We start from the raw sequence: 27,159 nt of genomic DNA, 5'->3' as shown, positions 1-27,159 counted from the left end.
AAGGCTTCGGCGCGGAGGTAGCCACGCCGCAATACAATTACTACTGAAGGCTTGCAACCTTTACAAAATAAAAAAATTGGCACTGCTATTCTAACTAACCCATGCGCGGACCAAGAGGAGGGAAATGTCCGGATGACCAGATTTCCTCCTCCTCCAATAAGGTTTCTGTGGGCAGCGCCAGCATATGGCAGGTGACAAACTCACCAAGTCCTTCCCAGATGTGGCAGTTCTTTACTTCAGGAGAAACAAGATGGATTTAATAATTATTGGAGAAAACTTAGCAGCGGGTAAGAAAAAATCACCGTCAAGAGAGCTGGCATGGATGATAGAGCCAGCTAAAATATTTTAAATGCTGTTTGACATTGACTATATCATGTACTGGCCATTCACTATCTGAGCGCACACAGCTGGCTTGCGTACCTAAACATTAAAATATCTTTGATCCTTATATATCCAGCCAAAACTGACACGGAGCTCCATTATTGCTGTATCTGTGTGCCTCAGTAAATCAGTAGCGTCGGGGCCAGCAGAGAAGAGTCATGTTTGAGTGCCAATACTTCTTGATAAAAAATTATAGTGCCCTTGAAATGCTCGCTGAGATGCGAATAAAGTTATTATTATTATTGATCGTAATCATCATCTCAACGTCAGACTGCCCCCCCTCCCTTGAAAAAAAAAACTGGGTCCGCGCCTGAGTAAGCCCTTTACAACCAAAACATTTCACATAAAAGAGCTTCGCCGCACTGTGTTCATTACTGCCGTGGTGCACCCTCTACAGGAGAAAATGTGGAAGTTGCAGCAGTAGTATTACATAGCAATGGTTTCCGACTAAAAGAGCTTCGCCGCACTATGATTGTTACTGCCGTGGTGCACCCTTTACAGGAGAAAAATGTGGAAGTTGTAGAGGAGCATTTATTTCATAAAGACGGTTTCCTAGTTAAACAGCTTCACCGAACTGTGATTATTATTGCCGTGGTGCACCCTTCACAGGAGAAAAATGTGGAAGTTGCAAACTAGCATATATTACATAGCAATGGTTTCCGCGTAAAGCAGTTTCGCCGCACGGTGATAACTACTGCCATGGTGCACCCTTTACAGGAGAAAAATTGTGGAAGTTGCAGAGGAGCATTTATTACGTAACAGCGGTTTCCAAGTAAACGAGCTTCGGGCCATTATAATAATGATTGTTATAGTGCAATCTTTCCAGACAAAAATGCGGCGCTTTTACTACAATGGTGCCTGTTTTACACGGCAAGCACCTCTACGTTAGGCAATTTCACCATATTAGGATAAATATTGCCCATAGTGCGCTATTATTTACAGCTTGATAACTCGGCAGTAGCAGTGGTGCATTGTTTACAGGGATAAAGCTCTGGATGTATCTTCGCCCTATTATGTTTACCAGTATTATTGTGCAAACTTTACAGGATATAAAAAATGTTCGGCTCTACAAAATAAGTAGTGTACGGAGCAAAACACAACGAGACAGACGACACTAGACAACATTTTTTTACAACCGAGAACTTGGACAATCTCCCCATTCTATCCTAACAACCTACTCCGACATTTCTGTAAGTACAATACTTCATTGCGAACAAACTAGCCCAAAACAGAGTACTTCGGCACCACGATTGACTTGCATCCTTTGCAGGCCAATCTTAAACAGCTTTTCATTGTTATGAATATTATTGCCGTGTCACAGTACTTACATTACAAATGCTGTAGGCTAAGATTTGTACTACCATGATGCACCCTTCACTAAACAAAGGTAGGGGCTAACGTAGCTTCATCTAATTATAATTGTTACTGCCATAGCACACTGCATAGCATAGCGCATCACAATCTTTGCCGGCAAGAAAGAAATACAAATACGAAAGCGCTTCTGCAAGGATATTATTCAGTTTCGAGAGGCAAAACCATTTGGGCTTTAATTACTATCACACACCTCGAAAGTACTCCATACAAAAGCTTTGTTCCCAATTTAAAAGATAACCTGCTTTCGTTCTCTTATTGTCTCATTTTTTTAGCTGCAAAATTTTTTATTGGGCTAACCTGTCTTACTTAGGTAGCAATGGCAGCACTCCAAACGATGACCCAGCTCACGCTAGCTAAACCATTCACAGAAAATAATTGTTTAAAAAAAAGCACGATGAAAGCAAAAATTTTAAGACTTACGGAGTTCGGTGGTCAGACCTTAGAAACACCGTAGGTCGTATCTTTCTATCTTCACCGTTATTTCTAAATATTTGTTTTCCCTTACAACGGCTTCGCTAACGTTAGGTGGGACACGCTGCATAACGGTTGGAGCCTAGCATGCTGTTTATGTGCGCGTCTCTGAGGCTTAAACATTGGTTCAATGCGCTGTCGCAGGTATCGAACGATGGAGACATCGCAACGGCAGAAGCTTCTGTCGGATGTCACCTTCGCTGGTCAGGGAAAATGGAGCGGCTACTGGCGTCCACAGGCCCCTCGCAACTGGGCCGAACTCGGAGACACTCTGGCAGGCAAGAAGAAATGAACACGCGCAGTCCATGACTTGTGCCACAAATGGTCGGGGCAACATGCAGTCGAAATTTCTCATTTAGGCTGGCCTCTATTGTTAAGTACGTAAATTGCATGAAGTCGAGTGTGAGACGGAACCCCACCTGGTCGGGAAAGGAATTGGACACCGACCAAAACAGAAAATTTAAAAGAGTTTTTAACATTCCGGATCCCGAACGAGACCGCTTTCCCTCTCCATGGCATGCGCCCACGTTTGCCTAATAGTCACTCAAATATGTACACTCTATTTACAAATCAATACGTCAATTTCATTGCCAGAAAAAATAATGTCCGTTGGTATTTTGAAGTTGTACGCTGCGGAAGTGGCAATAACTGTAAGCTGTAAGCTGTAAACTGCGAAAATGTCTTAGACGGCAATAACAAACGAGCATCTCAAGATAGGTACAAACAGTGCCTATAGGTACAAACAGGAACACAAATGCAGCCTAATTGTAGGTTTTCAGCAGGAATAGAAAAGTACATTAAGCCGAAACTACAGATACGAAAAATACAGGCGCCTGGGTAAGTAAATTGACACAGTCGGAAAAGTTAATTAAGAATATTAAAATTAATACAGTGCAATAAAAAGACACGCACAAGACTGAAGTACACGTCTTGTCCAGCAGCAAGTGTTAAGTTATTCATTTTAAAGAAAAACTTAGACACCAGCTAATAAACGCTTTAAGACGAAAGCAGCTCAGTATTGCCACTTGATAAATTACCAGTAATCAAGTGAAACTACGTGTTCTTTCTTATATCGCTATATTCAGAGCGACGAAAACGAAGTCGTCGCGTGCTTTTACCAATGGTGGTGAACCATGGATACAAACCCGAATAACTCGGTGGTCAAAGTCCGCAATGCTTATGAGGGACTTACTCACTGTGAAACTACAAAAAAAAAAGGTATATCCGGTGCCACTAGCCGGCCGCTATCGCTACACATCGCGAACAGTGTCCGCTCACAAATAACCCAATTCTGTATAGTGTATGCAAAAATAAAGAAATATACTGGGATAAGAGGTGGCCTGTACCGAACGCTTCAGAGTCTGAAGTGACATGTCTTAATCGAGTGCTTTATGATTACCGCAAAAAAAAAAAGCGATCGTCTGTTGTCACGGAACAAAGCACTTAGTCGCAGCAAGTTTGAAGGAACTTTGGGCCCAGGTTCGCTGGTATACGAGGGAGGGCAGTAGCAGCATAATTAGACCTGTAGAATAAAACGCCACATTCTTTGCGTTGGGGATCGAAGTATACTTACATTGCTTACTCGAGTTCAACGGTTAACGTTGGAAGACAGTCCGTGGCGTATAACCTGTGCCTCTCGCGTTTTATTTGTTTTACGTTTTCTTTCTTTTCTGCCTTCAATTCGTCACGGCGGCACCTGCTTCTCGGGGTCTCATATAAAAAAAGCAACATTCAACAAAGACGTTGAGCTGAGTATCGCAAATATTGCGAAGTGGTGAGTAGCTCATAAATCCGCGGGAAACAGAGCAGTATACTGTCCCTTTTAATGTACTTGCATTCTTGCGCCCTCGAAGTCGGCAAATGAACCGTCGTGGTCCAGCAAGTGATGTCCCCGGCTCATGTCAACATTTCGACAAAGAACTCGCCCTGACAAAAACAATGTCGAAACGTTGACTCGAGCATGCGGCATCCCTTGTTTCCATCACTGCTAATCACTTCTGCCTTCTCCTGTCTTCCAAGCCTGCAAATATCACGAGAAATATTTTTTCAAAGCGACTATAGTGCCACGAGTGACAGAAATTTTGCCCTGTTGTTCGTAGACCCGCCGTACACTCTGACCACGGAGTAGCGCCATCTTCCTTTTTTTACGGGACTAAGAATCCACTTGTACCAATGCTTGAAAGCGGGTCCGGTGGTAGGCTTTAATGATTCCAGTTGAAAGCGCGAATGCAAGACAGGGATGACCGGGAGCCAGACGCTAGTTCTTCTTCGACCTCGTGGTCCGTCCTTCTTGCCCAAGCGCTTATGGGTGGTGTCTGAAACCTGATGTCTATGATGTGTTTCCAGCTCCCGAAATTTGCTTCAGCCTCATTCAACCAAATACCAAATAGCATAGGCTTTGAGATGCGGAACTTTAAATCCAAGGGGGGCCACCCCATGGGGCATTAATTTGGGAACCACCTAAATATATTGTGCTTACGCACGTACAACCAAACACTTATCTGAGTGGGCCCGACGCCTCGTGGCGTTAATGAATACAGGATAACCAACAAGTTGAAGAAAAATTCGTCCTGGTCCCGGACCAGGACGAATTTTTCTTCATCTATGAGGCTTTTCTTTCGAGGAACCCGTATGGGTTTCCTTTGTAGCAATTGCTACGAACAGGTGGATGTCTGTTTTTCCCTTCATTCAAGGGAACATGTTGCTTCGAAGTGCAATATTGTTAAATCGCACAGCTTTCTTTCGCTCTTTCAGGAGTTCTCGTGCTTGGTCGCACGAAATTTAACACGTGCAGTTTTTTTTAACCCGTACACCGCGTTGCAGCTCATATTTCACACGGCTGCACATGGCGCTTTTTTTTTTTTGTCACGGCTCTTTCGCACATTTTCTTTAGAGCGCTAGGCGCTAGGGTGGGAGCCTCTGTGGTGACACTGTGATCGGTTACAGTTCCGTGTCAGATGCACTGACCAGACAAGCATTCGGTTCCTTACCCTGTGGTGGGGTAATTGGATGAAATAGATTTAAAGAGAGAAAGAAGGGAACAGAGAGATCACTAGTTGATCGAGAGAGCACTTGAGCGCACCTGAATCTGCGCACAAGCTACCGTAGTAATGCTCTCGTTGAGGAGTACATCGATTTGGGCCAGTTGGGGCGACATGCTGCAAGCTTAACCAGAGAAAATGAACGAGGCCGCGAGAAAGAAGCGCTGGTTCTGTGTATACGTGTTCTTTCGTGCTTGTTTATCTGCGCTGGTTAAGCTAGCAACATGGTGTTGGTGCTTTCAGCGGCTACGATGCGCGTGGTCACAATCCAGGAGTACTGGATCACGACCACGGATCCTGAAAACTGCATCGAGACCAGCCGGTTTAATGCCACCGCTCCAACGCAGAGATGCTGACGTTCGGCATGCTGGGTGTCCACCTGTACGGGGTCGGCGCCTGCCACCTGGAGAGCGTAACGAGAGAGGCGGAGGCCGAGCTCTGCCTGCGCTGGTTCTCCCTCTCCGTGTTCTTCCCGGTGCACCAGACTCTTGGACAGGTGCCGGCGTTCCGCTTCCTCTTGCTATGTCTATCACGCACCTACTGCTTGAAGATCGGCAGAAATGAACAGTGTTAAGCCAGAATAGACTAGCGTACTCCCATCGCCGAAATGTTTATGAAGACGCACATTTTCGCATATGTAGGTGTCATGCGAGCGTCTGTGCGCGTGCGTGTGTGTGTGTACAGTGCTCACGGAATGAAACGCGACAGCGAGTATTTCGTAGAACCCAGCATATGTGCAGAGAACTCGAGAATACCATGTCATGTCGCTATGAATCTGGTCAATAAAGATGACTCTGACTCCGCTCTAAGTGTACACACCAAAGTTACGTCGATGTGACACGAACTGCAGCCGGTGGAAACGAAAGTATGAGCATTAGTTAGCCCTAAATTGACGCGTTTCATTCCGTGAGCACTGTACGTGGTGTACGTGATGTACAGTCAGCCGCAAAAGTTTACGAGACGCGAGATTTGCGACAGTGGCTAATTGTCGCGAAGCCTGTGCACGTAGCGTCTAATTAAAAGCGTTGATCCGTAGCAGTTCTTGCGAACCACGCTGTGATCCGTTAAATTAGAAGTGCTACGCCTTAACAGGGCAGAAATCCGCATTTGTCGTGAAACCCATGCCACGCAATCTTTTGCGAGTGACTGTACGTGACGTACAGTCACCCGTACGTGGTATATCACGATACGTATCACGTACGTGATACGTACGTGACGTGTGTGACGTACGCGACGTACGTGATACGTACGTGACGTCCGTGACGTACGTGACATACGTCACATACGTGACATAGGCGATGTGTGTCTGTGATTGGAAAATTATGCGTGTGGGAGAGCGTGTGCGGTCGGTAATGTGTCTGTGACCGTGCGCGTGTTCGCGCGTGTGCTTCCACATTGCGCGCCCTCTGAAACAACGAGCCTTCCGCGCAGTCCCCCACTCCCAGTCGGCGTGATTCTGTCTTCTCTCTAACCACTCTCGTCCCTCCGTTCTGCGCATGCGCACCAGGCAACCACGCCAATCCAGAGGCGTGTGGCGGCGCTGGCGTCGAGGGCGACCGCCCTGCGTCACTTCCTGCTGCCGTACGTCTACACGCAGCTGGTGAAGGCATCGCGCAGTGGAGGCACGCTGGCGCGCCCCACCTATATCGAGTGAGCCTCGTACTTACCTGTATGCTACTGAAGTACTATAGCGCCAAACAGACGACACAACAAGAGACACGTAAGCGCTCGTCCGTGTCTCTTCTTGTGTCGTCTGTTTGGCGCTATAGTACTTCAGTAACACGCACCAACTAGCCCAACAAAAAGTTCTGCTGGATTACCTATGTGCACCTGAACCGGAATTCGCAAAGAGCTCTTACGTTAGAACGCTTTTCGTAAGAGCGCATTTCCAGCCAATCGGAGATGCGGGACACGTTGGCGGAGGTGATTTGACAGAACTTGTCGCCGAGCTGTAGTTGGTTCGTGGCTTTGGAGGAAGCTTTAGCTAGGGCCCAACTCCGACGCGGCCCATTAGAATACATGTAAAACGCATAAACGCTTTGCTGAGATAACGGCTGGACCGACTTTAATAAACTTTGTTGCAATTTGAGACAGAAAGTCGAATTCGAGTGCCTGTTGGAAGCGGAATTTCGATTTACGGCCTGAAGTTTGCAAAAGGAATTCTCTAAAATTCGGAAAAAATAGAAGCACCAAGTTCACAAATTGACAGCTCTGCATCAAGAACAGATATTGCGGTTCTGTAAACGGCATCCGTTATATCATTCAAAGCGGACAAATTCCGTCTGTGAATTTAAATCTTACGTGAATTCGTTACGTTGTGTACAACGGTTCTGCAAAAGCAGTATATTCATAATACTGATTTCTTTTTCGATTTATGTGTCACATAAATTTTTTCCGCTTTAGATGTACTATTAGGTGCCATTCGTAGAATTGCAATATCATTTTTCATTGCTGACATGCAGAGTAGTAAACATGATAGTTTTCTTTTCTGAAAGGTTGCTACTTTTCCCATGTTTAATAAAACAATTGACAGCGTAAATATAGAATTCGAAACAAACAGTGACTAGATTTTAAGTTTTTCTATTACGTGCAAGAAACCTCGTCAAATTTGGGGCAGCGGACGCCGAGAAAAGCAAATTCTGCTTTTAGATGTCTTTAGATAGGAGCACCCGAGCTAAAGCTTCCTCTTAAGCACAAAAAGTTGCGGCGCTAAGCAGACGAGAACGAGGTGGGACCCATGTCGTTTGTGTATAGTACGTCTTTTGTATCTCACTTCATCCTCATCTGATGAGCACCACAAATGTTTGTCCCTTAGCGGTGGCAGTGGGCCAGCAGCATACGAACGTATACGAAGTATACGTTCGTATGCTGCTACAGTATACGAAGTATACGAATACAGTATAGTATACAGTATACAGTACAGTAGTGTACAGCACAGTACAGTACAGTACAGTACAGTACAGTACAGTACAGTACAGTACAGTACAGTACAGTATACGAAGTATACAGTATACGAAGGCGTATAGGAACGACAAAAAAGAATTTTGTGCATGCTATCCCTGTTTATTTTGTTTTCTTTCAATAATTAACATGGCTTGCGTGAGCGAACGCTACTTCACCGTGTAGCTATTAGCTGCGACAGAGAAGGGCTCAAAAAGAAAGACGGAGGGTGCATAAATCACTGATTTCGGTTCGTTTTTCTTCCCGAGGAACACGGAAATGGATAGGTAGGAATAAGACGCGGGCGTCTTTGAGTGCTCAAATCATTTAAGGCAATCGAATTCCTACGCAATAGACATGCATTGAAGAGGCATAGACGCAGTGACGTCTTGGTTTGTCCCCGGATTATGATTCTATGTTCGTTACTTAAACTTCCTTTCTGCATGTGTTTTTCTTCTCTCTATCTGTTCAGTATGTGTTTATCTGTCTCTCACTTTCTCGATCTGTTTCGCTTTACCGCTCACAATGTCTCTCTGTTTATGTATTTACCATTATCTAATCATCTGTATATACTTGTGCATCAATCTATCTCGCAGCTTCCCAAGGGATCCCAAGACCCACGCATATCCTAAACAGTTCATGTTCGGACCGAGCCTCCTGGTCACCCCGCAGATAGAAACGGTGCGTGTATGTAGTACGCCTTCTTTTATATATGTAGTCGGCGGCGGCATGTCGCATAGTAGCTACACTTTAACGCGAACGACGGTTAACCAACCCCGCGCAGGCCGCCTCCCTGCTGGAGGTGTACTTCCCAGCGGGCCGCTGGTACGACTGGTACAACAGCAAGCGCGTCGAGAGCCGGGGACAGGCGGTGTTTGTGCCGTCGCCAAACGCCACGGCTGCGATGTTTACCCGCGGCGGCACCATTATCGCGGGCAGAGCGCTCAACCGGTATGCGAGCTCTAATTCTCGTTTGATTTATTTATTTATTTATTTATTTATTTATTTATTTATTTATTTATTTATTTATTTATTTATTTATTTATTTATTTATTTATTTATTTATTTATTTATTTATTTATTTATTGAGTTTTCTTTCTGTTTCTTTCTGTTTCTGTTGTGTCATTGTTGTTGATTGATTGATTGATTGATTGATTGATTGATTGATTGATTGATTGATTGATTGATTGATTGATTGATTGATTGATTGATTGATTGATTGATTGATTGATTGATTGATTGATTGATTGATTGATTGATTGATTGATTGATTGATTGATTGATTGAGTGAGTGAGTGAGTGAGTGAGTGAGTGAGTGAGTGAGTGAGTGAGTGAGTGAGTGAGTGAGTGAGTGAGTGAGTGAGTGAGTGAGTGAGTGAGTGAGTGAGTGAGTATTTTTTTCTGTTGCTGCTGCTACTGTTGTTAAAAAACATCAACAACCGCGAGACACAAGTAACAAGCACACAAGTAAATCGAAAATCAGGATGGCGGGGGGAGGCGACCGATAGAAGGACAATGAGGGATTAACTTTGCGGAAACAGGGATGAAGTCCTTTAGACAGGCTGGACAGCCTGTCTGAGGCACTCTTATCTCTATTTATGCAACTTATCTCCCAAAGCGCACAAGTAGTGTCGACATATGAACATTAGCATCGGCAGTGGGGTCCGGTAGCTGGAACTGTCGTCTACAGGCAATGTTTGCCGCCAGTGACTGCGGTGGACTCACTTGAAACGCTTTTTTTTTCAGCTCCGTCACCAACATCCACCTGATAGTGTCGCCGGACAACTCCGACTACGCATACGGGGAGCTGATCAGCGATAATGGTGTTAATGCAGGTAAGACACTAGTAGAAGCCATTGAACGGCGTGAAAGCTGTTTATAAGACTAATTTGTTACCCAGTGATGCGCTCCCATATAGTGATCCCCTTAGTAAGTCGTCATAAGTTACGAGTACTCTGTTCGAGGGGATAACTTGTCTGTTTACTAGATCACCAATGCAATCCCGAAACTTGATTCTATACCTCGATATCACTTCCAGGCACGAACTTTTCAGTGAAATCTTGCACGCTTCAAATGTTGGCTTATTTCAAATCTGCAAATGCAAGATGTCCAATAAGGTCGCAATTAAAAGAAGAGGTTAACCAGTGAAATGAAGTTACAATACATATCGCTATTATTGCTCGATTTTTTTTTATGTCCGTCAATGCTGTAAAGCTTGGTCCACAAAAAAATTGTGTCTCCGCTCCCCTGTTCACATTTATGTGAGAAAGTATCCACAAAATATACTCTAGGAAACAGCAGCGTTAATGTTTGAACAAACATTCGCGGCAGTTGACAAAGGTCATATGCATCGCTCTTGCGTAACCATGTCTGGGGCAGCTTCGATTAACAGCATGCGATGGCCCAAGACGGCCGTTTCAGTAATGTCAGTCGCCTGAGAGACGGCGCAAAACTCCCCTAACATTTCATTGTTGTTCTGTGAGTTCTCTACCTAACAGTATTCGCTTCGTCTTTTACCTTCCTCTTCTTCTTTCTTTACAGGAACATTTGATGCCGGCATCTATTCGGTGTTTCACTTCTCTTACATGAAGGTAACCTCACAAAACCTTCGGTTGCGTACATATCCTTTCGAAGTTTATCACCTGCTGTTAGTAGTGTCCATCAACTTCAACATCGTACGGACCTAGGAGTGACAATTCGGTGCTGTTTATATTAGCTGCGTACATATTCTTTTTGGGTTTACCACCTGCTTGCTTGTAGTGTCCATCAACTTCAACTTCGTGAGGACCTAGGAGTGATACTTCGGCACTGTTTATATTAGTTGCCTACACATTCTTTCGAGGTAGATCACCTGCTTGATAGTAGTGCCCATCAACTTCAACTTCATGAGGACCTAGGAGCGATAATTCGGCGCTGTTTATATTAGTTGCCTACATATTCTTTCGAGCTATATCACCTGCTTGATAGTAGTGTCTATCAACTTCAACTTCATGAGGACCTAGGAACGATAATTCGGCACTGTTTATATTAGTTGCCTACGTATTCTTACTTGGTATATCACCCGCTTGATAGAAGTATCTATCAACTTCAACTTCATGAGGACCTAGGAGCGATAATTCGGCGCTCTTTATATTATCGCAATAGGCACGAATTGTACTTTTTTCCGGATATACCGTGTCAGGGCCACGTGTGGCAAATGCAGTCAAAATACAACCAGCCAAGCTCTCTGACGACGTCTCTCTACTGAGACCTCAAGACTAAGGAAGGAACGAATACAAGATTACACCATACGCTCCTAATATGATGCGGTGATAGGAATATTTAACGTGCGCGGACTATAATTTGCAAAATCACGTACAGATGTTAAATTTGCACACAATTATCCGAAAGTAATACATAAGTCATGTTGATGATTCCCTTTCCCTAAATCTCTGCACCTCCATCTTCATTTTCCCTGAGCTTACTGCTTGACTGATAAAGAAAATTGGACGTCACTTCCCATCAAACGGCGATCAAACGTTCGTGTCTTCCGAGCACATGACGCAGCCAACATAATTGTTCTTCCTCACCAACGGCCACTTATGCACATCGGCAAGCTCGTGCTCAAGAAAAAGAGAGAGAAAGAAACGTTTATTATACGAAACAGTGTCCCGAGCGAGGACGGGTATCACCCTAAGGTGGGAGGGCTCCTTAGTCCAGGAACCCTCTGGCTTCGACTGCCTTCCTGGCCCTGGCGACGAGTTGTCGTAGGTCTTCGAGGTCCCCGAGGGTTAGCTTGGCCTCCCACCACGTTTCGAATAGGTCGTTTGCTTCTATTGATCGTTTTGCGTGCGTCTCTGGTTGCATTTCGCTGCCTTCCTGCCACGGGCATTCCAGGAGCAAGTGTGCCAGAGTGCCGGGTACGTTTCAGAGTGGGCAGAGGTAGCCGTGGAGCTACCTTTTTGCTATCTTTTTGCTGCGGCGTTGAATATTGTAGGGCCATCCAACATGCACTCGGCTAATGATAGCTATTGCCTCGGAATATTGCCGCACACTGTCGCGACGTTTTTCCGTCTTTCTTTCTGTGATTTTCGTTGTTGGATATTGAGGCACGTTACGCACAACAGAGCTTCAGACAAGAAGACACAAACTAAATTTACACGCAAACGTATTGTAAGTAATACAAGTTATGCAAATTTTGCATATGCACAAAGAGGTCCCCATGCAACGCAAACAGGGCGATGTCTCCGGCAGGAACCAATTATCATTCAGAAAAGAAAATTTGTTCTTGCCGGGGCCAGCGCGAGTTGATACTACAAGCAAAAATTTGTTTGCCTAGGCAACCCGGTGGCAGATGTGACACGTAGAATTCTTCATACAGGATTATACACAACGATGCACACACCAAATTTAATCACATATCTTAAGTTTCATCTTCTCTGGCTTGGCATCCGAGTCACGATTTTTTTTTTATTTCCTGATTATTTTCACTCAGGTGTTTCGGAGACACATATGACACTCAAAAGGCTTCAAACAAGCTGACACTAACCTGTGCCAACACAAACTATCTACTGCTATTGCAGGTACAGCTTGACACCATTAGACATCTCAGAGGCACATATGACGCACAAGAGGCTTCGGACTAGTTGCTTCACAAACTAGCACATATAACTTGCATCGACAAGGACAAAAAATAGCTTAAGTTATTGTAGTATTCCAGTTTGAAAGCTGCGATACTACGTCACCAAGGCATCTGAGCTTAAAGGCACGATAAGGAGAAAAATAAGCATCGGCTTCAGTATATTAGCAAAGTACGCTTCTACAATAATCAAAAAGCCACTCTTACTTTACAAGCTAGAGAAGAGGTAAAAACGCCACACGGATGGCGACGACACCTTGACATTTGCCCGCCAGTTCATCGTGATGTCACAAACATTGGCGGCATCCTCTCATGCCCGACTAATTGTTTACGGTTAACGAGGGATTACGTGTGCTCTAGATGAGCCAAAGTTAATCTGGGGAAGTCTCTAGGGACATTTACAGGGGCACCAAACACGTCCCAAACACGAGAAAACGCACTGAAATCTGTGACGTCCCACTGACGCACCAGCGGTGATTGTATTGGCGCAGAATTCGAAAAACGAAAGCTCGGTCTTCATTTTTTTCTTTCGATGATCAGACGCATACGGCGAAATTAAGGGAAGTGTACCGTACAATAGCGCGAACGTGGGCTAGTCAGTTGAGCAATATTCGGAGGCTAAAGCGCTGAAACAGAACCGATGAACGATCACTTTATCGTTTTCCCCAAATTACAAATTGGATGTACAAGCCCTTCCACTTAATAAAACAACAATTTATAGTGCTATTGTTGTTTTGTTTTTGATTGGCCCTGTTGCTTCGGTGCTCTTTCTTTCTTTTATTTCTATAAACGAAAATAAAGTCTTCAAATAAATCGTTATTCGTCTGCGTTGACTTTTTTCACCCTAGTACGTCCCTTTAAAAGCTGTCGTCGGTTTCCCTGTCCTAGAACTGAGGTGAAACAGCGCGAAAAAGACGAGGACACAAGGAAACAAATACCACAGACAAGCTCTGACTGCCAACTGGAAGTTTATTTGAAATTCACCGGACATTTATACCTTTTTCAGCATAGGCATGCGCACATCAGTCGCAAAAACATCTGCAAATCAACATTTTAATCTTTCTTTCAAAAATGTTATTTCTTTTCCCGACAAGGCAAGAGAGGGAGTGCTTACACATTTATCTCCTTCCTTTCCTATATGAAAGGCCTCTACTATTTCCCTTTTCTTCTTACCCTTTCCTTTCCCTACGAATTTTGTCTTTTCAGATATGGGGTGCATTGACACCTTTTACAGTGTCCAGCTAAATGACTCCCATAACCATTCTTTAGGTTAGTGGTGTGCTGACGAGCTCTTTCATTGAAGCACTGTCCCGTTTGACCTATGTAAGATTTTCCGCAGCTGAGCGGTATTTGATAGATGACGTTGTACCTGCACTCAGTGAAACGAGTTTTATGGTTTGTGGTGTACAGGTGCCTTTCGCGCTTGTTCATGCGATTACATATCGAGGACAACTTACACGAGGCACCGAAAACCAAATTATTATTATGTCTATTGGAAACTTTCTTCAGATTGTGTGACAACTTGTGTAGGTATGGCACCACGTGCGTTTGTCTTTTGTCTTTGTTTTCTTTGTGGGAAGCATCGGAACTTCCTTCCTCTTTCGGCAAACTGGCTTCGCGTACTGAAGTGATCACAGAACTGGGAAAGCCTGCGTTGTGTAGTCGCGCTATCTGATTTTGTAGTCGTTATCTGAGCCTTCCTCAAGATCTTACTCATGAAAGTTTCCCCGCCGATCACCTCCCAGGGCATCCTGACGGGACACTGCTCGGTGTGCCGGTGGGGGACTATGCTCCGAGCGGCGACCGTGTTCGGCGTCCCGGGCCCTGCGCCCGTGCGCGTGCAGCTCAACGAGAGGCCTCTCAAGTTCGCCTTCGCGCGATCGGTGAGCGGGTCCCGAAAGTCACGCCTTGCACCCTTCTCGATTGTTTTTTTTTCGGTGTGTAAACGCACACGAAACGCACGGATGCTGTTATTAGAACCCCAAACGTCTGTGTCTTACCGTGGATACCCTACGGGGCAGAAACCTGGAGGCTTACGAAAAGGGGTTCTACTTAAACTGAGGACGACGCAACGAGCTATGGAAAGAAGAACGATGGGTGTGACGTTAAGGGATAAGAAGAGAGCAGATTGGGTGAGGGACCAAACGCGAGTTAATGACATCTTAGTTGAAACCAAGAAAAAGAAATGGGCATGGACAGGGCATGTAATGAGGAGGGAAGACAACCGGTGGTCATTAAGGGTTACGGACTGGATTCCAAGGGAAGGGAAGCGTAGCAGAGGGCGGCAGAAAGTTAGGTGGGCGGACGAGATTAAGAAGTTTGCAGGGACAACATGGCCGCAATTAGTACGTGACCGGGGCAGTTGGAGAAGTATGGGAGATGCCTTTGCCCTGCAGTGGGCGTAACCAGGCTGATGATGACTAAAAATATAGGACGCCTATCACTACTGAAGCGTGGCCCATATCAAAGGTAGAAAAACTTTGGGTGAATGGTTTTCTGCATTTTATAGTGTGAGAGAGAGAAAAAAACAATGCGCAGACTACGCGCATGACCAATCATGCAGAACATCAGGTCTCTCAGATAAGGTCATCAGATAAGGGACGGGCACACGGCAGTACACAGAGGAAACAAGAGAATAACATAATATTTACTCACAAAAATGTATAAGGTATAAACATGCAGAGACACAGATATGCAAACATACACGTATTCACTGCTGCCGTGTAAGGCTAATATATTATAAGGGACTGAGATAAGCACGAACAGAATTATCGAACGAATGGTATCCACAATCCTCGCTTCTCTCGCCTGGGCTCATTCAGAAGCTATGTAGAACAGAACAATCGGCACTTCTGCTCGCAGCGAACAGCCGGAGTGGGCGATCGTACGATAAGGTCGGGGATTCGATCCCCAACTACAGCGGCCGCGTTTCAATGGGGGAAATTTAAAGAGAGAGAGAGAGAGAGAGAGAGAGAACGACCGCGTACCGTGCATTGGGTGCACGTTAAAGAACCCGTAGAGGTCAAAGCAAACTGGCTGTAACCCTCACTAGGCTGTGCCTCGTACCGTGCTTCTGAGACGTAAATACCCCAGAATTCTTTTAAGTCCTATAGTATCGTTACACCGTGCTTACATCAAAAAATCGTGCTTACATCAGTCTGGCAGGATTCTCTTCGTTTCTTCAGCTTCTTTTTTATTACATCGTTCACTCTAGTCAACCGTTTCAGCATGTCGGACTTCTGAGTTGACTAGACTCTCATGTTCTCGTTTGCCTCTCTCTCTCTCTCTCTCTCTCTCTCTCTCTCTCTCAGTGACGTACACACTCTCTCTAAATTTGCTTATTATTCAGCGCCTAAATACAAACCTCGCATGTTCGATTCAGCAGCATACCTACTACGCTGCGATATTAAACGGTGAAAAGTGCCCCCGTGTTCGGCGATTTATTCATGTGTCCGCTTTCCTTCTCTCCTTCGCAGACGCTGTACCTCTTCGACATCGGCCACAACCTGCGAAAGCCGTTCGCCATTACCGTGGGACGGCTCTGACGAGCGCAATAAACGAGCTCGTAACCGCCATCTACTGATGCCCTGTTTAGTTAAGCACTGAATGTAGGAAAATAGTTAGTGAAGGCTGGGATGCTTGTGACTTAAAAGCACGTCGAGAGTGTTCGATGAGCGCGGCTATGCTCTGAGATGATAAACGCTAGTCGAAGTATCCTGGTGCGACAAGTACTTCGTCGGGACCAATAACGTCGAACCAAGCTCTTCCAATGCTCTTAGGGCGTTTGTGTATTTAGCGCCATTCTCGGGCGATCCAAAGTACGTTGCACAAGCTGATTATTGCACAGAATATTGAGAGAGCACTATGGTTAACACGATAGCGTTAAAGCGCCCATATCGCTAAAAAATCCGGCGACGGCGTCTAGCGTACGACGTCGTCTCGGCAAAAAAAAAAGGTTATCGAACCACCCATACCCAGGCCATCCATGTCACGCAGGGAATGTACTGAACAAATTGGATTTCTGAAGCTAAAATGCGTGGGGAAATCAGAAACTACGTACTTAACGCAACCTGCAGATATGGTAGCTCTCTGACTGTAATTTGACTATATGAGAAAACATAATTGTATTACACGAAAACTCAAAGAAACGACAGAAAAACAGGCTGCGGCGTTCACAAACCAGCCGCGGCGTCCGCCATTTGCACACGCCGGCGCGTAGGCGTCTCGGGTGGCCGTGGAGCGGCGCGCCCGGTTCCTTGCAATACCTTCAGCTGGCGCTCGCATCCGCCGTATTGCAGCCCGCGCAAGAGGCCGCGCTTCTACCTCATAGCCCACCTTCGTGCATAGCGTTCGCGGCCAGCATTTTCCGGTAAACATTACGGTTACATACGCTCCAATTGCCGGGAAGCGTAAATAGTAGTCAGGGATCTTTGAAAGCTATCGCGTTCCACTCTTAAAAGCGAATTTTAAGCGTCCTCCAAATTTTTGCAGTCGAAACTGGTTACAACAGAACCACATTCTACATAATAGGCGTCCTCGTTATAGCCGTGGTGTTCGATGTAAGCTCATTTAGGTTAAACGCTAATATCGGCGAGAAACACCTTGGATTTACTTCGTTCAATCCCATGATCTGTTATATTGAGGTTCGACTGTACAACTCTTTCAAAGCTGTGAGTGGCCACCTTTGCATACAGTGGGGAAAATGAATAGCGTAATAACAATAGATTAGGAAAGTGATTTCCAGTCAGAATTTCCAGCCCGACGCATTAGCATACTGGGCCGCAAGTGCACTGGCTCTGTGCCACCTTTGGAGGAACGCGAGCTGCGTCATGAATGCACTGGGTACGTGCCCGTCTTCAACGAACCTTTCGACAATTTGGGTCGCTCAGTATGTGCCAGTGAGTGTGCGGCAATCGAGAGAGCAATTTTCGGAGTTCGAAGGTACCGGCGCGATACGCTTTGAAGCCGCGCGCGTAATTTTCGACTGTCCAGAAATAAGCGCGAGAGAGGAGCCTGGTTGCCGCATGAGGCGTTTCTCGGCGTTCGCGCGCACCGGCGCGCCGTGCATCTCGGAGGCCACGCGCAGGCTTCGAGGCGGCGGCGCTAGATGGCGCCGGGTGTTCTTAGGGAAGCGCGAAAGAGAATCCCGTTGCGGTACCCGCCTCATACATAGTGGCAATACGTTGTGTCGCTATGTTAAATTAATGCTAAACGTTTTGCCGTCGACACTCATTAGGAGATGCAGATAGAGTGCCCCCGGAAAGTGCGTGAAGTCCCCTAAGAATGCTTACGCAATAAAAGGAATGTCGTCGGTGGAACGACCAGGGTGGTATGGCGACGCAGGGATGACGATTTTGAAAAAATGACCATAGTACACGACGGCACCATGACGACGGTGTTACAACGAATGCGTGACGACGACTGTATGCCGACAATGCAATGATGACGATGACGTGACAAAGGCGGTGTGATCACGATTGAATGACGAAAGCATGATTAGGATTAAATTATGAAGATATAATGACGTCGATGTAACTGCCAAATTGGTATGAGGACGACGGCATGACGACAAGGGAACGACGTGTCTGAAATCTTGACGATAGTACGAGGACAGTGCCGTGATAATTTTGAGACTTCCGTTGTCTCGGGTAAATGCGACGTATTCTAGTATCGTGCCACTTTGCTGTAGTTACTCACTTGCCTAGGCCGCACATGAGCTTCGCGACATGACGACGATTGTAAAAAATTATGGGGTTTTACGTGCCAAAGCCACTTTCTGATTACGAGGCACGCCGTAGTGGAGGACTCCGGAAATTTCGATCACCTGGTGTTCTTTAACGTGCACCATATCTAAGCACCCGGGTGTTTTCGCCCCTCGCCCCCATCTAAATGTGGCCGCCGTGGCCGGGATTCGATCCCGCGACCTCGTGCTCAGCAGCCCAACACCATAGCCACTGAGCAACCACGGCGCCGACGCAGTGACAATGATGAAACGACGAAGAATGAATCACGTCGGTTGAAAGACAAAATTGGCGTGACTAGGACGGCATCGAGACGATGTGACGACGATCGTTGAATGATGAGGATGGTATAACGACGGCAGCGTTATGGTAGGACGGTAACTCGAAGACGAACTGGGAATGACGACACTGGCATGACGACGACGACTTTACGATGACTGTATGACGACGGGCGCAGCATAGCGGCTGTCTGGCAGCAACAGCACGACAACGTCAGTACAATCACGGTTGCATAGGGACAGAATAATTACAATAGAAGGACGAAGAACGAATGACAACAATGTATAAAACAGGGCGGTATGACGAGAGGACGACCAATGAGATGACTAAAATGGGAAGACGTTACAAGGGATGACAGTGGTAAAGCGACGGGGTGACGGCGACGAAATGACGACAGTGGTATGACAATTACTGGGTGACGACGATGGCGGGACCACGACAGTGTGACGACGTCGAGGTTGTAACGACAATGAAACAACCGCAACGGCGTCACGGCGACGGTATGCAAACGAATGCACGACGACGACAAAATGGCAACGGAGGCATGACAACGACTGTCAGACGACGACGCGCCGACGACGTTATGACAACGGCAGCGTTATCACGATTGAATGAGGACAGCATAATCACGACTGAATGACGACGAAGGAAGTTACTGAAGTGATGACGATGGTGAGGGAGTGATGACGATGGTGAGGGAGTGATGACGATGGTGAGTGAGTGAGTGAGTGAGTGAGTGAGTGAGTGAGTGAGTGAGTGAGTGAGTGAGTGATGACGATGGTGAGTGAGTGAGTGAGTGAGTGAGTGAGTGAGTGAGTGAGTGAGTGAGTGAGTGAGTGAGTGAGTGAGTGAGTGAGTGAGTGAGTGAGTGAGTGAGTGAGTGAGTGAGTGAGTGAGTGAGTGAGCGAGTGAGTGAGTGAGTGAGTGAGTGAGTGAGTGAGTGAGTGAGTGAGTGAGCGAGCGAGCGAGTGAGTGAGTGAGTGAGTGAGTGAGTGAGTGAGTGAGTGAGTGAGTGAGTGAGTGAGTGAGTGAGTGAGTGAGTGAGTGAGTGAGTGAGCTTTTATTGGGTTCAGCAAAACGCGATAAAACGCGCACCCGGCTAAACCCACGACGGGACTGAGAGGTCTATCCTGCCGGCCCGATCGCGTGCGCGCTGGACGACCAGGATTTGGTCTATGGTAAAGCGGTGCTGTGAAGACGACGACAAGATGGCAGTGAGAAGACGATAAATGTGACGACGATGGCAGGATGATAGTTGGATGTCTAAGTTAGAACGAGAATAGCGGAGTGATCGCGACGGCATCACGATGGCGCTATGACACCGATGCATGACTATGACTATATGACGATGACACAATGGCGCCGATGGCATGACAAAGGTATGAGTACAATGAGATGACGACGATGTGCGACAAAAGTGGGGTGACGACCACTGTATCGCGAAGCCCGTATGATGACGATGCCGTGACGAAGATGGCATTACGAGAGTTGATTGACGAAGCTCGAATGACCGCGATGGAACAAACGCGACGGCATCGCGGCCCCGAGGTCGTACCTTGTAGCCGAAGCTATTAAACTTGAGCCACTGGATCGACGTAGGAAGTTTGATGACGGCAGCATGACGTGAGTCAGAATCACGAAGCCACGACGGCATCACGATTAAAAACATAAAAATGGTGGCCCACGCTGCTAGACACATTGAGTCGGCATACGATTAGACAGACAGACAGGCAGACAGACAGGCAGACAGACAGGCAGACAGACAGGCAGACAGGCAGACAGAGACAGCGACAGAAACAGACAGACAGGTAGACAGACAGACTGCTTTTCTAGACGCTACGTTTTTGTATCAATAAATACATCTTGTCATCATGACATCAATGAGGGGAGCCCTGATCTGAGGACTCAACCCACTTGCCCAGAAATGGAACAACCAAGGAAGTTTATACTGCCACTACCATTCAATGTCCCGGCCATGGCGGCCGCATTTCGATGGGCGCGAAATGCGAAAACACCCGTGTACTTAGATTTAGGTGCACGTTAAAGAACCCCGGGTGGTCGAAATTTCCGGAGTCCTCCACTACGGCGTGCCTCATAATCAGAAAGTGGTTTTGGCGCGTAAAACCCCATAATTTAATTTTACCACTGAATGTCAATGAAGCGCAGTGACCTCTTCTGTCGAAGGGAAGCGCTACGAGCCACTGTCTTGAGTCCAGATGGAGCGTCGATTGTAGAAATGTTCTAGAATGCGAGGAATATCTCTACTTGTTATTTGATTTTAATTAAGGAAAACTCGTGCAATCACCGGAATAACCCTCGTTCTAATCAAACTACCCAAAATTTTCGTTCTCTTCGCATTGCACGTGGTTTGTTTTGCCGAATGTTCGTCGCCATCGACAGATCCATCCACAGCGTTGTAAATCGAAGAAACATGGACGCCTGACGAAGACTAGCTGCTGAGTAGTCGCCTGCGACTACTCGGAGGCCTGCGGAATCGGCCATGCCAAAATTCTGCACCGGTCGCCATGTGACCGTAACGGGACGAGACAGCTCTCCGGGTGCAGCCGACAAGCATCGAAATTCGAGGCAGTTCCTTGATGAGGTGTTAACGTAGCGAGCAGGAAGAAGCAAGATTTAGTAGTCGTGATGGGCAGAGGTAAGCGTTGCCTGCTGTTTATATTATTGCAGAAGTAATTGTTTGGACAGGTTCGTGATCCCATCAGGCATAAATTATGTCCATTAAGAAATTACTTATAACGCGCAGCTTGGATCTTCACTAACAATAGGAATGCAACATGGAGATCGGTTTCGATTGTTGGAACTCTGTCGGTTAGTTTTCGTTGCACCTTAGACGACACGCCCTCTTATAGACCAACTGCAGCTAAGCTTTATATCCGATCCATTGTTTATTATAAACATACGTATAGTAATCGCTATTGATCTCGTATTAGCAAAGCCGCAAGGCTAGCAATTGTCTAATGTTTGCGTTACCAGCCTTTAAACCGGCGCCCAAGCAAACGACGCGCGACCATGGTTGTTAGCGGATATGACGCAAATCCCGTCGCGTTGCCCCCGAGATCCGCTCAACGGCGCACGGCGCGCTCCAGCGTTCTAAACCGGGCACCCCGCTCGCCTATAACGTTAATCTTCTGCGCTCGTCGAGATGACGAAGACATCACTGACAATCCCACAGCATGCTGGCCAGAAGTGGACGTGTCTGTAGAGCGCAGGGTCGAATGCGCTCGCAGATCCCGCAATATTATTAACGCGATAGCGTTAAGGAGCTCGTGTCGCAGAAAAGCCGGTGTCGTCGGCGTCGGTGTCGGCGTCGGTGTCGGCGTCGGGTGTCGGCGTCGGTGTCGGCATCGGCGTCAGCGTTTTGCGGCGTTGACCGTGAGCGATAAATCACGGCAGGCACTCCATAAATAAAAAGCAACTTCCAAGATGGTCTGGGTGGGAATCGAACCAGGGTCTCCGGAGTGTGAGACGGAGACGCTACCACTCAGCCACGATTTCGATGCTTCCAAAAGGTACAAACGCGCCTCTAGTGAATGCGGTGTTGCCTTCGAAACGAGCCGTGGAAAGTTATACTGTGGTGTATATAGGTAATTATGAACATGTAACTTACAGAAGTCGCAATTACACGAGTAGCGAAGTGCGTTTCGCTGCATTTCTTCTGCGCTTTCCGCACACGGAGAGCCATCTTGCGGCAAACACAGAAGAGCCCCTCCTCTCCATGTACGGCGCTGCCCCGACAGATGGCGCGCCACGCGCGCATTGGAGCTGTCGCGGTTCGGACTCTCTCCCCTGACAACGCTTCGCCTCGCTCCCTCCGCAGAATCAAGCGTCCTTCCTTTCTTTAGATCACTATCTCTCTATCTCTCTGCCCGTGCCGATCACGGCGTTTGGCTGGCGTGCATCATTTCCCCCTCCGGGATACCGAGTTCTTTGGTTCGCTCCGCTTGCTCAGGCGCACGTTTCATTGCTGCGCCGAACGCCGCGTTGCTCGACCATATGGCTCGACGCTCACCGCGTCTGATGCGGGGCGCCTCGTAAGTGATGGCTGCCCTGTAGCCCATTGTCTTACACCCATTGGCGGGTCGACGGGAACGCTATCGCGTTCCACTCTTGAAGGCGAAGCTTAAGCGTCCTCCAATTTTTTTTCTCCCCACTTTTGCGTCGTCAGTGCCACGCGTTTGACGCACCATTCTTGAAGCTCACATGGAGAATGTTTATTCGGAACCTTTGTCGACTGGGAAATAATTATTTACTGCTTCCACTCAAACACATAGTTTCTTTTAAGGCGAAGCTTTCTTTGCCCCTTCCTTCCACTTTCCCACTGCTGCTGCTGCTGTCTGGCACACCGCGTCGGCGGGTGGTTTAGAGCCTGTGTATATATCACAGAAGCGAGTCAGAGACGAAAGGAGACGCGAGAAACTCGTTTCGACCCCACCGCGTCGAATGTGCACAATGCCCTCTGGAGAAGTCCGGGCGTGGCCACATTAGCCTCTTGATAGCTGTAATTATCCGTGACCCACTTCAAAAGCACTGAGGAAATTTCAGCGCTTCCCTTTCTACTAACATGCGAGTCCAGAGGAGCCGTAGATAGAACTGTAGAGAAGAGGGAGGAGAAGACGCAGTTCCCATACAAGGGGGGGGGGGTGACATGAGAAGGCAAGGAAACCCCACTACTATACGACAGCGGTCGCGGGGAAACTGGATAAGCTTAAGTTCAAGGTACGGTACAGTACGTTCCTGCTATTTCTGAAAAATAAACACTATGCAAATATGTCAAGCGGACAAATTACAGAGGGCGCGCAGGAGCGGAACCGCATTAATTAAAACGCACCGCAGGGTCCAGACGACAAAACGGAAGCGATCGACCGTCAAATACGCACTTCTGTGCCCGCCGCGTTAGCTTAGCGGTTATGGCATTGCTAGAGGTCGCAGATTTGATCCCCCCCGCGGCAGCCGCATTTCGATGGGGGCGAAATAGAAAACGCACGCGCACTTATACGTTGCGAGGCGTTAAAGAACATCACGGTGGAAAAATTAATCCGGAGTCCGCTACTCCGCCAATACGGCGTGCTCAAAATAAGATTATGGTTTTATCATGAACAGCCCCTGAATCCAATTAAAGTTTAACACTCCTGCCACGATGCGATGAGCCGCGTGAGGCAATGACAATGCTCAACCTTCTCAGAGGTTATGAAGTACGGCGCACAATAACGCCTCAAGCAAACACCTATCCCTGTGTGTTCTGTGCACTACGCAGACAAACATCAGTGGTGCACGCAAGGTAACGTTTAACATCTACTAACCACTCTCGTGTTAGACTAAACTTTGAATAACTTAAGCTTACGCCGTCAACATCACCGCTAATTGTCGTCGATTAAAGCAACCAGCTCAGCAGGCTTCGCTTACACTGATTCCCACAGTACGTGGGATCTGCATATTATATATATATATATATATATATATATATATATATATATATATATATATATATATATATATATATATATATATATATATATATATATATATATGTATATATATATATATATATATATATATATATATATATTACAGATATGCTTTAGTGCGGACACGCCTTCATCCGGCGTCAGATACAACTAAACCACACGCCCCCCTTTTACGAAAGCGAAATTTTCTTTGCGGACCCTGCCCGGTCTTTCCAGACCGTGGCTGCTGGGTGCTGCCCCTGTCTGGCCGAGTAGCTCGCAGTTAAAATAATTGCGTGCCCGATGATGGGATCGAGCCTCGGTCCCCTAGCACAGTTGCCCCATGCCGTAACCATTAGACCACGACCACACACATACTTCTGTCGCGCTGACACTAACTAGCACTTTGATGTGATCGCCACGGCCGTCACACTGTGTAGCACGTGTGCGCATGCGCGTACCCGAGCAGATGCGAAAGGGGCTGCAATTTGGACAGTTTGTAACGTGAACGATGAGTTTTGAGTGAGGGGCCTTCGATGTGACCTTGCATTGGCATTACAATAAGAGCGAAACTAACAGAGCTTTTTTTCTTGTCGTTGTTACGCTCTTGGTGCATTTGAACAAAGCTTCGCTGTACGTAGATTCCATGAAGGAGCGTTATATTTGCTGCAATTGTTTGTTTGTTTGTTTTCTTACAGGTCAACGAACCCTCCTGTGCGTACTGTTTTGGATCCTGGCCTTCGTCGCCGTACCCACCGCCCTGGCACTAAAGTGCAAAACCATCAACCGGACAGAAATTGTCAACACGACGCTCGGTCCTGTGCAGGGCTTCCACGAGGTGAGGAGTCTGAACTTTGACGCGTAAATTTATTGAGTGTGCGGTCGCATTCAATAATTGGTCAACTTTTCACTGGTTACCGACATCTACTTGCGTCCCCGGACATATTATTCGCATCTTCCTTACAGCTTGTGGTGTGCCGTGAGTATGCGCGAGAAAGACTGACATTGGCAGATACATCGCGACATTTACACAATGGACCGCTGTCGGAGGACCTCTTGCTAGGCGCGTGGCCACAGAGTTGGCAGACGACAGAGACAATGCGTGCACTTTCACGTTTCCTAGGTGACACGGGCCTGGACTCACGCCTGTGATACCAGTTGTGTAATGTGTCATTCACCTCGTTCCTCCCATTATCATCCCCCATTGTGACCCTTTTTCTTCCCCTCTTCCCCTTCCCTTACGTAGAGTAGCAGGCCAGATGCTCCATTACCCGGCCGACCTCTCTACATTTCCAATCATTAAAATACTTCTTCTTCTTCCTTACAGCTTCGCTCAGCCTATATATCTTCTGCAGTCGTCGAATAAAGCATTTTCCCTTCTCAAAGAGTTGTCTACGCACTGTACGTGGTTAAACTAAAGTCGCAAAGACTAGAGTAGTGCTTAGGAGGAAGCTTTATCTCGGAATCAGCCACCGTGGCTTAGCGGCTGTGTCACTGCGCCGCTAAGCACGAGGTCACGAGTTCTGTTCGAAAACCCCGGCGCCCGTTTTTCTATGGTGGCGAAATGCAAGAAAAAATGCAAGATGGTGCCGCCATCTAGTGTGCACATTGCAAATTACAGCCGCTGCCTTCAACCATTCGCCGTGCAGTATAGCTCGTGCTTTTTTTTTTACCGATTCGATTTTCCCTATGTATTTTCCCGCATCATTGAGCACGTGACGCACAAGACGCTTCAGACAATGAAACGAATCGGTGCAAACAAGTATAACTTCCTTCAGCAAGTCGAAATTTTCTGTCGTGACATCTCGCGACCGATATACCTCTCGAGAGACTACAAAGAATAACTTTTCACGGGCAAAAACACAAACTGAGATCTCAACATATTGCGGGGCTAAGCATCCAAGAACCACTCATGACGCGCCAGATGATTTATACAAGATGACACAAACCTGCGGAAAAACTGATACGACTCACCGCAAGTAACAGTTTCTTGATTGCTGATCTCCGAGGCACACATGATGCACAAGAGGTTTCAGACAATGACACGTATCAGTAACGCGCACTGCAACTAAAGCTTGGCGCTAATACAGACCTCAGAGGCACATATGACACGCAAGAGGCTTCGGATAAGGGTCCTTTAACAAATCAGTACAAACGTTTCGTATTTGTTCCCGTTGCGAATAAAGCATCAAGCGAAACGGAGACGCGAACATAGTCATGTGAAAAAGCTTGGCTTGGGGATAGCACGGTAATTTTCGCGTTTCGAGATAATCTGCCTAGAAAACGCTCCTATTTCACAATTTTCGTTGTCCGACTTCGTGCGCAGGTAATCTTGAACAGGACGATCTACTTTTTCTTGGGCATTCCCTTCGCCAGTCCTCCAGTGGGCCGACTGCGGTTCCGCAGGCCCGTTCCTATCGCTCCCTGGACGAATGTGCGTGCCGCCATGAAGATGCCACCCCGATGCAAACAGGTACACGTGCTTCCTTGTGCACGCCTGTGTGACTGCGCTCCTGATTAGGCCAGCGTCGTGCCCCCTAGTGCTCGCAGTCATTGAGTTAACCACGTACATGTGCATCCTTTGGCTCGCGACACAACACCATACTTAATTAGCTAGCGAAATTATACTGCAGTTTATGCTCGGAACAAATATGCAAGCCTTTCTCAGTGTAATATTCTGATACTTTGTTATAGCCGTCCATGCTTCGGCCTTCGGGTGGAACTGCGCCTTTTTCGTTTTGTTTTAACGTAGTAGGCCGGAGCCAGTTACATATGATGATGATTTAAGTTTATTGGCGCAAGGGCATCTAAGGCCAAACAGCGCCAGGACATGTGTTTCGGTTCACTAA

The 27,159-nt window shown here is 46.9% G+C and overlaps 3 protein-coding genes across 7 annotated transcripts in view; 2 read left to right on the top strand and 1 right to left on the bottom strand.

The window, feature by feature from the left end:
• The window catches only part of LOC139048891 (lysosomal alpha-glucosidase-like), a 43,267-nt gene extending 26,867 nt beyond the window's left edge, over window positions 1-16,400 (top strand). For 2 of the 3 annotated variants that reach the window (XM_070523814.1, XM_070523812.1), the window contains exons 13-21: window positions 2,371-2,504; window positions 5,615-5,763; window positions 6,775-6,917; window positions 8,804-8,894; window positions 8,992-9,158; window positions 9,954-10,042; window positions 10,749-10,798; window positions 14,571-14,708; window positions 16,302-16,400. In XM_070523814.1, the coding sequence (XP_070379915.1) occupies window positions 2,371-2,504; window positions 5,615-5,763; window positions 6,775-6,917; window positions 8,804-8,894; window positions 8,992-9,158; window positions 9,954-10,042; window positions 10,749-10,798; window positions 14,571-14,708; window positions 16,302-16,370 (1,030 nt within the window). In that variant the 3' untranslated portion in view covers window positions 16,371-16,400. The remainder of the gene's footprint in view (window positions 1-2,370; window positions 2,505-5,614; window positions 5,764-6,774; window positions 6,918-8,803; window positions 8,895-8,991; window positions 9,159-9,953; window positions 10,043-10,748; window positions 10,799-14,570; window positions 14,709-16,301) is intronic. The other variant, XM_070523813.1, reaches the window with a different exon arrangement.
• LOC139048890 (lysosomal alpha-glucosidase-like) overlaps window positions 1-27,159 on the bottom strand; it is a 108,269-nt gene that overhangs the window by 64,083 nt on the left and 17,027 nt on the right. The window lies entirely within an intron of this gene.
• Window positions 21,245-27,159, top strand: part of LOC139048892 (acetylcholinesterase-like) — a 37,512-nt gene continuing 31,597 nt past the window's right edge. Inside the window, exons 1-3 of one of the 2 annotated variants that reach the window (XM_070523815.1) lie at window positions 21,245-21,501; window positions 25,009-25,148; window positions 26,637-26,783. In XM_070523815.1, the coding sequence (XP_070379916.1) occupies window positions 21,492-21,501; window positions 25,009-25,148; window positions 26,637-26,783 (297 nt within the window). In that variant the 5' untranslated portion in view covers window positions 21,245-21,491. The remainder of the gene's footprint in view (window positions 21,502-25,008; window positions 25,149-26,636; window positions 26,784-27,159) is intronic. The other variant, XM_070523816.1, reaches the window with a different exon arrangement.

The sequence above is a fragment of the Dermacentor albipictus genome, chromosome 8 (assembly GCF_038994185.2).
Source record: "Dermacentor albipictus isolate Rhodes 1998 colony chromosome 8, USDA_Dalb.pri_finalv2, whole genome shotgun sequence".
In the NCBI taxonomy this organism is placed as follows: domain Eukaryota; kingdom Metazoa; phylum Arthropoda; class Arachnida; order Ixodida; family Ixodidae; genus Dermacentor; species Dermacentor albipictus.
Note: the sequence above shows the minus strand (reverse complement) of the source record. Positions and strands in the feature narration are given on the sequence as shown.